Source organism: Acanthisitta chloris, unplaced genomic scaffold (genome assembly GCF_000695815.1).
Source record: "Acanthisitta chloris isolate BGI_N310 unplaced genomic scaffold, ASM69581v1 scaffold18785, whole genome shotgun sequence".
Classification (NCBI taxonomy): Eukaryota; Metazoa; Chordata; class Aves; order Passeriformes; family Acanthisittidae; genus Acanthisitta; species Acanthisitta chloris.
In genome coordinates, this window is record NW_008674550.1 from 7,822 (window position 1) to 19,896 (window position 12,075).

Genomic DNA, 12,075 nt, shown 5'->3' on the forward strand with positions numbered 1-12,075 from the left:
ACCTATAGAGCTGCTTTGTGAGATGAGCTGAGATGTGTATGTTTCTGCCAAGGATGTTCTTGTGATCGACCCCGTGAAAATCTGCTCAGCCTTGGTCAAATTAGCATTAAGTACAAATGTAAGAGATGATCCCTGCAGTGAATATACTTCAGCCTGAGCTAAATGGGATTTCTCGACAATTTGAAGGCTAGGACTTCTGCATTCCTCCCTGGTATGATTTTGGACAAGACTGAGAGAGCAGAAAATTCCCTTTCTGTACTCCTGATACCCAGATCCCCTTTCCTCCCAGCTCTGCCTTCCTGCAGCACGGGGGAAGCAGCACCTGGATTTAAACAGAAGGTGCAAAATGCAGATTTTCCCAATCAATGTGGAGATGGGGGTGGCTGGGTGAGGAGATTGAGACTGAAAAATATTAGTGTGAGAAGGAAATAGAGGGGAGGCTACACGGTGTGGATGCGTGTGATTTATTTTCTAATGCTAATGCAGTTGTTTGTTGGAATAGGGTTTTGCTATCTGCATAAATTAGGAAGGGTTTCTGAAATGGAGTAGGGCATAGCAAAAAAAGGCAAGTCCTCCTGAAGCCCTGTCTTTGGTACACTTCATTTTGTGCCTTTCTAATGATTCTCCATGTTGTGATGGAGAGAAGTGCTGGATACTCCCAAGTCCTTCTGCAGACAGTGGGTGTTTTGTGTTGGGCACATAAAGGGCTGTACAGTACAGGGCAGAGCATAATGGGGAAAAAAATCCCTTCTAGTTCTCTTCAGCTGAATGTAAGAAGTTTATAGAAACTTTTGGCTTGCGTTTTGATGTCTTGATTCTTTGTAGTTGAATACTCTCAGAATGATAGGGATATTCTCAATACTTGTGAAGTGCTGAGTATTGTGGGCAGTATTGAAAAGTTAATGAAAACATTCAAGTGGTGTCTTTAGAGAGCAGCTTGCAGTGGGTAAGGCCTCAGGCCCAGTGCTGAAGTATTTCAGGATGTCCATTAAGCAGCAGCCTCTGCTCTGCCCTCTCCTTCCCTGGTAGCCCTTGGAAAATGTGCTCTGAACTAACACAGTTCAGGGCAGTACCATAATGCAGACACACAGGAGGCCAACGTGAGCTTGGTGCTGCTGTCCTCACACAACCTCAGAGTATGGAACTGTACAACCCACTGTTTGGGATGCTGATGAATGCAATATCTGCAGGTATTGGCCATGTGAGTCTGGGAGCCTTGGTGAGGGGTTTCAGGCAGCACCAGGACACACCACATATGTGTTGTGCTTTGCCTTGCAAGTGTTTTGCTTCGTTTCATCAAGACAGGTCATGTTTTCAGTCCTCACACAACCTCAGAGTATGGAACTGTACAACCCACTGTTTGGGATGCTGATGAATGCAATATCTGCAGGTATTGGCCATGTGAGTCTGGGAGCCTTGGTGAGGGGTTTCAGGCAGCACCAGGACACACCACATATGTGTTGTGCTTTGCCTTGCAAGTGTTTTGCTTCGTTTCATCAAGACAGGTCATGTTTTCAGTCAGCTGTGCGTGTTATGCTTTGCCTTGCAAGTGTTTTGCTTAGTTTCATCAAGACAGGTCATGTTTTCAGTCAGCTGTGTGAAAAAGGATCAGGATGTGAAGATATTAGGGGTCCTTAGGTGGTGGTTGGGGTGGTTGGAGGTGCTGAGGCTGTGAGTTATTTCCACATTCTGAGCCAAAGATAACCAGTTTGTCCATGCCTCAATGTTGCTGCTGCTGCATAGATTGTCCCTTCTGCTGCTGTTTCAAAATGAAAATAAATTAAAGAGATTAGTAAAGGTAATAAAGTGTCAATAATCACTTAGCAGTCTGTACTGAAATCATAACTGGCATGCAGAAATCTGGCTTGTTACTGTCAGTGGTGTATGTAAAGTGATTTAAAGCCCACAGAGGATCCAGGTGCAGAAGGCATTTGCTCTTCATCTCAATTGCCTCTATATTTTTGTTACTGTTGTTAGGTGAAGGGTAAACCACCCACATGCACTTGTTCCTTTTCCAGTAAAGTGTTTATTCTGTGCATTAGGGCTCCGTTTATGTGGCCAGAGATCCTTGTCCTCCTTATTTATGGTGCTCTGTTTGATTTTTCAGTGTGGAAGGACAGTCTAGTGTTTAATGGTCAGGGGCATCAGGAACCTCTTGGTTCTCCCCTTCCCAAACCAAACATGCCCTGTCCCTCCAGGCCATGTCATGGTATACAATAAAACCTTGCAATATGCTCTGCTCATTCTGTATTCTGTATAATTCTGCTCCAGTTCAGATTTAACTTCATTTTTGGAATTTAAAGTAGGGTCATTTTGCCTGGAGTTGTACAACATTAGCCAGAGTAATTCGGTTATTTCAGGGAGCTGATTAGATTGTCCTCTCTCAAGGGTGGAGGCTTTTGTGTTTGCTTGGTAAGGTGTGCAGAGTGTTTCTGAGAACTCTGTACAACTCCAGCCTCAGCCATGACTGCAATAACTGAGTGCACAACATCTCTGCTCTTCTGTTTGCCTGAAAAGACAAAAAAAGGCAAGAGCACCTTTCATAAAATCCTTCCCTGCACCCTCAGCATGAAAGATGCTCATCCTTCTCCTCTGCTACGTCTTTCACGTTGGTATAGTGCAGTCATTATCTCCTCTCATTTCATTAAATGATTTCTGAGAGTGGCATTACTTATGATCTATGTGTCATGACACTAGGAAAGTGCATTTTTTGGTGTGTGTTTGTAAGCTGCTTCTCTATTTTGTGCAGCTGTAATTTATTCCTTCCTGGAGGCCTCAATAAAATGTTTTGGGTTTTTTGTCTTTTTTTTTTTTTGGTCTTAAAGCAAATATTGGATTATTTTATCGCATTAGGTAAGGAAAATAAATGGATATTTAGTTTTATTTTACTCATCTGAAGGTACTTGAGTGGTGTTTCGTAGTGCTACAGAAACAGTTAAGATCTAGAGATGTGACTATGCCTTCAGATGGGATCACAAAGATGCCAGAGCAGCTCCATAATATGATTTAACAGTGGACAGGTGTGTTGCTCCCTATTTTAGTGCCTAGACTGACAAGTGCACTTTGTTTGCAGAGTCTTGATAGCTGAATTTCAGTGACCCTCATTTCCAGCTCTAACACGGGCCTGTTCACAGCAGTGAACTTTTTGATTCTGTAGTAAACTCAATAAACCACTCCAGATTATTAAACAGACTCAGATCTTTCCATACCTGTGTAAACTGAAGTGCCTTGTCAGGCTTTCCCTGGTAATTCTGAGTGAGAGGGGAACTGTCCAGTCACAGGGGTTGTAGCCATACTGACTTTGTGACTGCCCAAATTGTACTTTTCTTTATTATGGAAAGAAGAAGGTTTTTAGGCTTCATGTCTGACTTGGTTCCATCTCAGTTTACCAGTAACAACTTTCAGAAAGTGTAATGCAATGGGTGCTGTTAGTGTGTGTAGTCTAAACAGGTTGGAAACTGCTTTGGTGAAACCTGCCAGCTCCTGGATGGATCCTTGAGCAGTTGAGCTGATGGATGCAGTTTGTGGCTTTCGCTGTTACAGACAAGAAAAATAAGGAAGACTTTTCTTTGAGTGATGAGTGGTACTTTGCTTCAGCACTCACTCTCCATGGGTCAGTGGCAGTAATGGATGGGGTAACTGATGTCTTGGTATCAATAAGAGGCTGAATTATGTTTAACCTTTCCTTGGGTCTCTTATCTGTCTTGTTTCACATTTTTTATGAAGCTTAGAGCCTCTTCTAGACTCTTCAGACTCCTGGGAAATTCAGTTCCAATTGACTTGAAGTTCAGAAGTTACTGAGGAAGGACAGAGCAAGCAACCTCGTAAATAAATCTCGGAGGCCTCGTGTTGCTCTTGAAAGGAATTGCTGGGAAGTTCTGCTAAATCTAACACTCTTTGCTTGAGCATTACCTGAATTTATTGCATGTTTACAACTTCTGTCCATTTGGTGTTCAGCTTTTCCACTTTGTGAGGAAGTACAAAAATCCCAAAGGGTTAGGAAGCACAGTGTGTGCCTTTCCTTGGAGAGGGGCAGGCTGAGTGGAATTTCTGCCCTGCTCTCCCTGAGCCTGTGCCAGTTTGACTGCAATGGGCAGAGGAAGGCAAATCCCTCTCCTCCTCTCCCTTCCCTGGGCACATCAGCTGCTGACAGGGGGACACTGCTGAGTGGCCTTGGCAGGGACTCTTTGGGTGCTCCTTTGGCACAGCAGAGCTGTTTGAAGGGTTGTGGGTTGTGCTGGGGGCAGCTGGAGAGGCTCTTCCTGCATGTTCCCCATGGCAATGGGTCTCATTCATTGCTTCACTCTGCCATTCCCAGGATGTGGCTCTTGAAGTGGATTCAGCTGACAGGGAATCCCTCCCAGTCTCACTGTAGGACTGCGAGTTGAACATCATTGCTTTAGCATAAATCTTTACAAGAGATGTTAATGTTTGGTTAAAATATGCAAATATTTACTGACTTGTCTACTGTTTGTCAGCTTGGCATGCGAGACCTTGGATCTGATCCTTCTGTCTTGGCAGACATTGGGAATTTTGCCAGTAACATTAATAGGAACAGCATTGTGCCCTCTAATCTGTTTGTTTATGAAGTACAGTGAGAGTTATCTGGCTAGATGCTTTACAGTGAATTGAAAAAGCATCTGTTTGAATTTTTTTTTTTTTTTTTGTAGGAACTGTCACATGCTTTAACTTATCACAATCTTAATGTATGGATCCTTTGATTCCCTAAAATCCCTCGGTGAGCTGTGGAGCATGTTAGTGCTCAGTCAGGAGTTAAACTGCCGTGAAGCACCAGAATTTTAGTTCATGATGTTCTCTCCTCCTACATTGATTTTTAATTTGAAGTTGGACTCATCAGGCTGTGGAGTAGTTCTTCAAAGCCTCCTGTGCACCAGGCAGGCAGAGTGTTTACTTGGAAAGAACTGACTGTGTGGATCACGTTGTTTATCACTCTTCCTCCTCAAGCTGTCCCTGCTGCCTTTCCCAGCCCCCTCTGCAGTTCTGGAGGGGAAATGTTAGATTTTAGTTACTCTTTTCATGTTTGCTTGCAAAATCCCTTTGGCAAGAAGGTGAAATATTAATTAGGAATATTGAGCTTGAAAATCATTAGTTGTAGGGGGAAAAAAATAATCAAATCCCTCACAGTTAGTTGAAAAAACCACCAAGGGTTAAGTTACACCAGTTGGAACTACCCAGTCTTTGCAATGATACTTTGTGGGAGCTAAGCTGAGCACAACTTGGCCTTCCAAGAAGTGCAAGATCAGTGAGTTTTCTTCTACTTAATGGTAGGAGTTTTTTGGAGGTGCAGTGAAGCCAGGTTCTATATTTATAGGTATAATTTCTGAGGTACCTCCACCTATTTTAGATGTGCAGCTCTAGATAGAGGGACTATGTCTGTTTACTGTTTCTTCAGTATTTTGAGGATGAATCAAGTTCCACTCTTAGAATAAATAGTTTCTCAAATGTGAATTTAGTACTCTTCTGGCTTGTGGTTCTCCAGGTCATTTTGAGAAAATGAGTAATCCTGATTTCTGTTACCCGTTTAGTATTTTAATTTCAGTTTTCTAGGCAGAAGTGAAGTGCATGAGTAATTTGCTCAGTTTTGCAAAGAGAGTTGGGAATACAGCACAGACCTTGTGCCACTTCAGCTTTCAGTTCTAATGTGTAATGAATTTTACTCTTGGAATGAATGTAGGAATTCCAACTTTACGTCTGAAACTTTTGAAAATACAGATTTATAAAACTGAAAATAGATTTCTTCTAACAAGTGTCTCCATTCCTTGGCTGTTAGTGATTCTGTGAATAAAGCTGGAAAAGACCTCCAGGATCACTGAATCCAACCTCAGGGGCAGTTGTGTCCTCTGAGGTGCTCTCAAAGCCTTCCCACTGACCAGAGGAGTTGTGTGAGGAGGTAACTGCTGGGGGAGTAAAATGAGCTTCTCCTGCAGTTCCATAGTTGTCAAAACAGCCCTTCCAAGGCAGCTGATAAGTAGCATCTTTGTGGTTTGTGTGGTGCCATGGAGAAGAGTTGGGTAACGTTTTCCGTGTCTGTTAGGATGGGCCCTGTGTATAATAATTCTTTGGGAATAAACACACAGGAGCTCTGCTCAGGCTTTTGGGCAAAGGAATTTTGGTTCTGTGTCAGCCAGGAAGTGAGGAAATCAAAAGTCCAGCAGAGTTCATGGAGTTTCAGTCCCTTAGGAGGAAAACAGAATGTACATGAGAAAAACATCAATTAACTGTTGTTCCTGTGGAAGCAAATCCTAGATTTGTACAGTACACTGTGGCCTGAAGTGATAGTGAAGTGGAAACCAGTGTAATTTTCAGTTCTGCCTAGAAAAGATCCTTGATACAATCCTGAAGAATATTTTTATAATTAAGAATACCTGCTCAAGTGATCCAGCTGAATTTTTAATAGAATCACCTCGTGAATGAATTTACTCATACGTATGGAAAAGCAGAACCTACCTGCCTGTTCCTATCCTGGCTGAAAATTGGGGCTTATTTTTAGCAGAAAAAGAAATATCTGGATGAATGAGGTAATGTTTTGCAAGGCTGCTGTTAAGAAAGAGGCATATGTCACAGATTTGTACCAGGATAGCTGCAGACTATTCATGCTTGAGTTCCTTCATTTTTGGGAAGATATTATACGTAAGAAATCGTTATCTTAGCATTGTGAAAGGGAAGGTGGCTTAAGTCAAAATTGTCTTGAAAAATCAATATTCCTTTATGGTACTGTTTTGCTACTGAATGAAATTATAAGATGGGAAGGGAACACAGAGATTTCTATGTCACACAATCACCAAGGGTAGAGGAGACCTCTAAGATCATCGAGTCCAACCCTGTCGTCTAATAGATGAAAAGTCATGTTTACATTTCTCCTGTGTGTTGGCTTAGGCATGTGTTAATGGGAAAAGTGGGATTGTGGGTTATGTTTCATATGAGGAAAATGCAGGCTTTCAGATTAAATTCTGGAAGATACTTTAACTTTGGTTAAAAGTCTGAGAATATGAAGTATAAAGGAAGCTTTTAGCAGTGAATTTTAGTGGACTCAAAATGTGATGATAGTTGATGTCTAATCAAAAACAGTGATAGAATGCTGCTTGCCAAAAGCAAAAATGAGAACTCTTACCCTTTTTTGCTCCTTCAGTGCTGCTCAGCACACATTTTGAAGTCAGCTTTAGAGCACAGTGTCTCCAGGGAGAGGTACCACTCTTGCAGGGTTGTGTCAGTGAGGGGAGAATGCAGATGGGGGTTGTAGAAGTTCTTTGCTTTTTTGCTGGTGGTTCAGATGTGGAGAACCATTTGTCTCAGCTTGTTGGCAGGTAATGTCTGTCTGTATACAGGTTTTTGTTAGCACTGTCTCAATCTCCCCCAAATTTTGCTTTGAAGTTATTTAAGAAGTTCCACACAAAGGTGTTGGTCTGTCAGACTTTCTCAGACATGAGTAAACCTGAAGGAACAGACAAGCAGTTTCCAGTTGACCTCCTGGTCTTTCTGGTTCCTCCTTGTCCATCCCTGTTGTCCTTCACTCAGCCAGGGACAGTGTCTCCCTCTCCAGATGTAGGTGAGTGTTTGGAAGGGGAAGGTGTGTGGAGCACATGGCTGCAGGCTCTGAGACACAGCAGTTGGGGGGTGAGTTGTGTTCTTTGCAAAGCAAAGGTCATGTTGCCACTGAAGACCCCAAAGCCTCTATGTAGCCAAGTGCTTAAATCCATGCTGACTTTAAAATCTGCAACCACTACTTACATGCCTAAAATCAGTCGTGGGCTTGAATAACTTCTGGAATTGGAATCAAAACCGAGAGCTGGGAGTGATGGAGAAAAGACTGGGGAGAGTTAGCTAGTGAGAAAGCTTGGGCTAGGGGATGTGAATGGCACAGGAGGAGGGGGATGTGATCCAGCACCTTGAGATGGGAGTGGAAGTTGGTTGGCAAGTTGTCACTGCCATTGCACAGCTAACCAACGTTTTATCATCCCCTCTGCCCCCGCTCTAGGAGTTCTGTCCCTGAGTCATGGCAGACAGAAGACCAGAGAAGTCATGTGAACAAGCATGTGAATCCCTTAAGCAGCAGGATTATGAAGTGGCAGTGAAGCACTGCACAGAGGCTCTCCTTTCCCTCAGCCAGTACCCCCCAGCTCACCTCCCGGAGCCATGCCAGGCACAAATCGACCGCATCAAAATCGAGACTCTGCTGTATAGAATTGCTTCCTTTTTGCAACTTGTGAGTGTGACTCTTCAATAGTACCTAGCAAACTGGAAAGAACCATCACGTGTCTTGTAACATCAAGCTCTAAATAAAAGTCAGAGTTTTCCTGTGACTGGCAGGTTGGTTTGCCACGGAATCCCTCTGGCTAGTGCCTATATGAGGCTTCTGTCTTGTAGTTTTCCCTGATCTGTTTGTTTTCCAGGATTGGAACCTCTGAGTAGTTTGGATCTGAATCACAGTTCTCTCACAGAATGCAGAAAAACACTTTAAACATTTTTTTAAAGGAGAATATATCCCAGGAAGGCAAAATATCTGTGTTTAGGGTGTTATGTTTGTACAGTGATGCTGAATTACATACCAAACTCCCTTATCTGTAAAGAACATGAAGTTTTTGCAGACATAAACACTCAGAAAGCAAAGTTAAGAAGTTCCAGAATCCAGGTAGCTGACTCCTACCTTGTTTAGCTCCATCTGAATAGGCCTAACATTAGTTTTTAATATTTGATCCCACAGTAGCTTCCAGTGCCAGGCTCGAGCAGAGCTGGTGACAGATGTAACTCTCAGACTTGGGCAGATTTTTAGTGGAAATGTGCAAGCTGGGGGCTTGTAAAGGTTTGTAGATGCAAGGGAAGAGGCACAATCATGAATTATATGGGTGATCTGCTTCCAAATTCATGTCCTTCCTGTAAATCATCAAAGAGCTACAGTTTCTTAAAGGGGAGGACACTGCAGTGCTTAAGAGTGAACCTACAATCTGCTTTTTCTTGCCTCTCTGGAAATGTGATTAGAGATTTACAGGGGCCTTGTCCACCCCAAATCTTCACATACTGGGTATGAGCAGTCTCAGCCCAGGTGGAAAACGTTTGGCCAAGGCCTAAGATCTTGCTGAGCAGCTTTAAGGCAAATCTTGCCCATATGATGAGGGAATGTTTTCAAGCATTCTTTAAATAGCTGAATTGGATTATTCAGTGTGCAAAACAATATTTGGGAAACCTCTTAAATGGAGAGGTGACCTGTCTTATGGCTCCTCAGGGGAAGAGATTCAGAAATAAGGGTGGTTTTTCTCATGGAAGTTGTGTTACTCCAGATTGGACTTCTCAGAATCACGTACAAAAGTCAATATGCAGATTGGTGCTTAGAATATTTAATCCATTCCTGACATCAGTCTCTGAAATCCTGTAAGGCACCTGTCTGGGTGTTCATCATGGGGATGTTACTGCAGGGAGTCTGCAGGGACTGGGGAAAAACATGTGATCAAAAGCTTCCTATTAAAGGCTTGAATTGTATAGGTATGTAAAGGCTGAAAAGGAAAAAAAAAATCCAAATTTTCCTTCTTGTTTTACTAAATGAAACAGTCTTTAAAATCACCACTGATAAGACAGAGTGAAATAATGTACACAACTTAAACATTTAGACAGAACCAGATTAGTGCAAGTCTAAAAAAAACCCAAGGAAGTTCAGTGCTGTATTTTTTCCTAGGTGTTGTGAGCCACCTTCAAACATATAAAACACATCTTTGCCCATTCATGTTCCTCTTTTAAAATATCCATTTGCTGAGAATCTGAGAAACAGTCAGCATTTAGGAATTAATTGCATTGCAATTGACTTGTGACTTATGTTCTTTCCATGTTCCACCCAGGAAAAGACAAGGTAATGGCTTCTACAAAGTTTTAAGAAACTTGTAATTCAAGCATGTAGTTGTTTGTGCTAACTGAAGTAATGCAATTTTTAAACTTTTCATGTTTTACCTTTCAGAAAAAGTATGGGCAAGCAGATGAAGACTGTAGGCATGGTATGCTTATTTCTTTCTTTATTACATAGTGTTATGAATTGCAGTCAGTTGTCTGAATTTTTAAAGCTGATGCCCAGATTTGTTAGTTTGCTAACAGTGGGTTTTTTTCCTAGTTAAAATTATGTATCTGCCTTATAATACTTTTTCTGTCTTTTTTTTTTTTTTTCCCCCCTTCAAGAGAGCTCTCACTCTTTTGTAACTTCCTCGAGCACCAGAACTCAAATGCATGTCTTTGGCACAGAGGTGCTATTTGGCTAATAGATATTTCAGTGCACAAATGTAGGATGAGTTGACAGTGTCAGGAATCTTGTGAAGATCAAGACAAGTGATTGTTCTGCTTTCCTTCTGAGGGACAGGCTGGGTATTTTGGTTTGCATTTGGGACTTGATTCAGAGAAAATCAAGATGATGTACTTGCATTTATTCCTATTTGTTAAAGCTTCCAAATGTGCATGTGTCACATTGAAGTTGAGCCTTTCATGTTTCACTGCCTGTTCTGTTGGGGTGTTTTTAAAGGAATTAACCATCCTTCCTGATCTCTGTTGTTCATGTATAATGCAAGTGATTCAGAATTCACCGAGTTTGGAGAGCGTTGGAACAGAGTTTATCAGTTAGATTTGGAAACAAAAGGTGGGTAGATCCCACCTTGCAGTTTTCAGTTCTTTAGCTGCTCTTGAATTTTAAAGGAAATCTTCTCCAAGCACAGTTCTGTGATACACTCTTCTGACAATCCTGTGCTAGCTGTGTTAATCTTTAAATCATTCCTTTATGGCTTTGTGGGTTTGACATTGTTTTGGGGTGTTTAGAAACGCGTTTGCCTTCGCTGACAGTCAGGTCATAGCGTGGGGAATTCATGGGGCTCTGCAGGCTCCTTGTGAAGGGCCATAAACCACAGCTGGGAGGAATAAACTTGCTTTCTGTAGGTGTAAAATTCAAGTTAACATTGCTTAATCAGTGCCATTCTTAAAATAGCCTGGATTGTTTTTAAAGCTGCCTCTAACTGGTGCTGGATGCTCCAAGGGTGGAACGTTCTGACTAACCCCAGAGTTTCTTTCATGGTGGCAAATCAGAGCGAGCGAGAGACATATGGGAGCTGAGTGGTGGTTGCAGGAGGTAGGAGGGAGAGTGCTGGTTAATGAAGAGTATTCTCATTGATGAGCTCTGATGGTTTGTCATGGGGAGATGGGTGACACTCCTCTGTGGAGCCTTCTCCTGGTGTGTGTGTCAGTTAGCAGTGTCTCTGAGCAACTGTCATGGTAACTACTTCTCTTCTCTCGCTGGATGGGCAGAGGAGTGGGTGGAATATGACCACTGATACTACTTTTTAAAAACTATTAAGTAGGACAACTTTCACACATACATTAGTAACAAAGGACCAGCATCCAGTTTAATGTTAGTTTCCTGAATTCATGCCAGCATGTTTGGCACCTATTTTTTCCAGATCTAAAACTGAGAACGTTTTCCAACTGATTAATGTCACATTTATGTCTGTATATAAAAATAAACACGTTGTGTATGTATTTCTAGCTGTGTATCCATGCACATCTTATTTTTATGAGTATCTGAGTAAAGGATTTGGCTGTGGTTCTCCATGCTGTGTGGTTATCTATTGTAGCCCAGCATCTGACAGCTAAGAGTATCTACATTTATGATCCCCAGAGCTCCTGGTTTTGGCTTTGTTTGAAACATCTTTGGGAAGAAACAACCTTAGCATGGACTACCTCATGCTCACCCTTCCTCGATTCTCACAGGCAAAGCTTTACCCAAGCTGCCCTTGTGTCTTTTCACAAGACTTGACATGTTGCATACCTGTGATGGTTTCACTTGAACCTGAGTGATAAGTACATTTTGGAATAGCTGGAGAGATACACCTTCTTTATAGCATGCTGCTTGCAGGGAGTGATGATGACTTCAGTCTGCTCAATTATTCCACCAATCTTTACCAAAAGGTATTGGTTAATGTGTTGCAGCCTTTGATGTGGAACCCTCTGCTTGAGCTTGGTGACATTATGCAGTTAGTGCTACGAAATATCATAATTGGAGATCTAATCTTTGGGATTAAAATAGCAAACTGT

The 12,075-nt window shown here is 42.1% G+C and overlaps 1 protein-coding gene across 1 annotated transcript in view; it reads left to right on the top strand.

Moving 5' to 3' along the window:
• Positions 1-7,994: 7,994 nt before the first annotated feature.
• Positions 7,995-12,075, top strand: part of HELZ (helicase with zinc finger) — a gene marked incomplete at its 3' end in the record, with an annotated part of 64,103 nt that continues 60,022 nt past the window's right edge. The window contains 2 exon segments of the mRNA XM_009075395.1: positions 7,995-8,224; positions 9,965-10,001. Coding sequence (XP_009073643.1) covers positions 8,015-8,224; positions 9,965-10,001 — 247 coding nt within the window.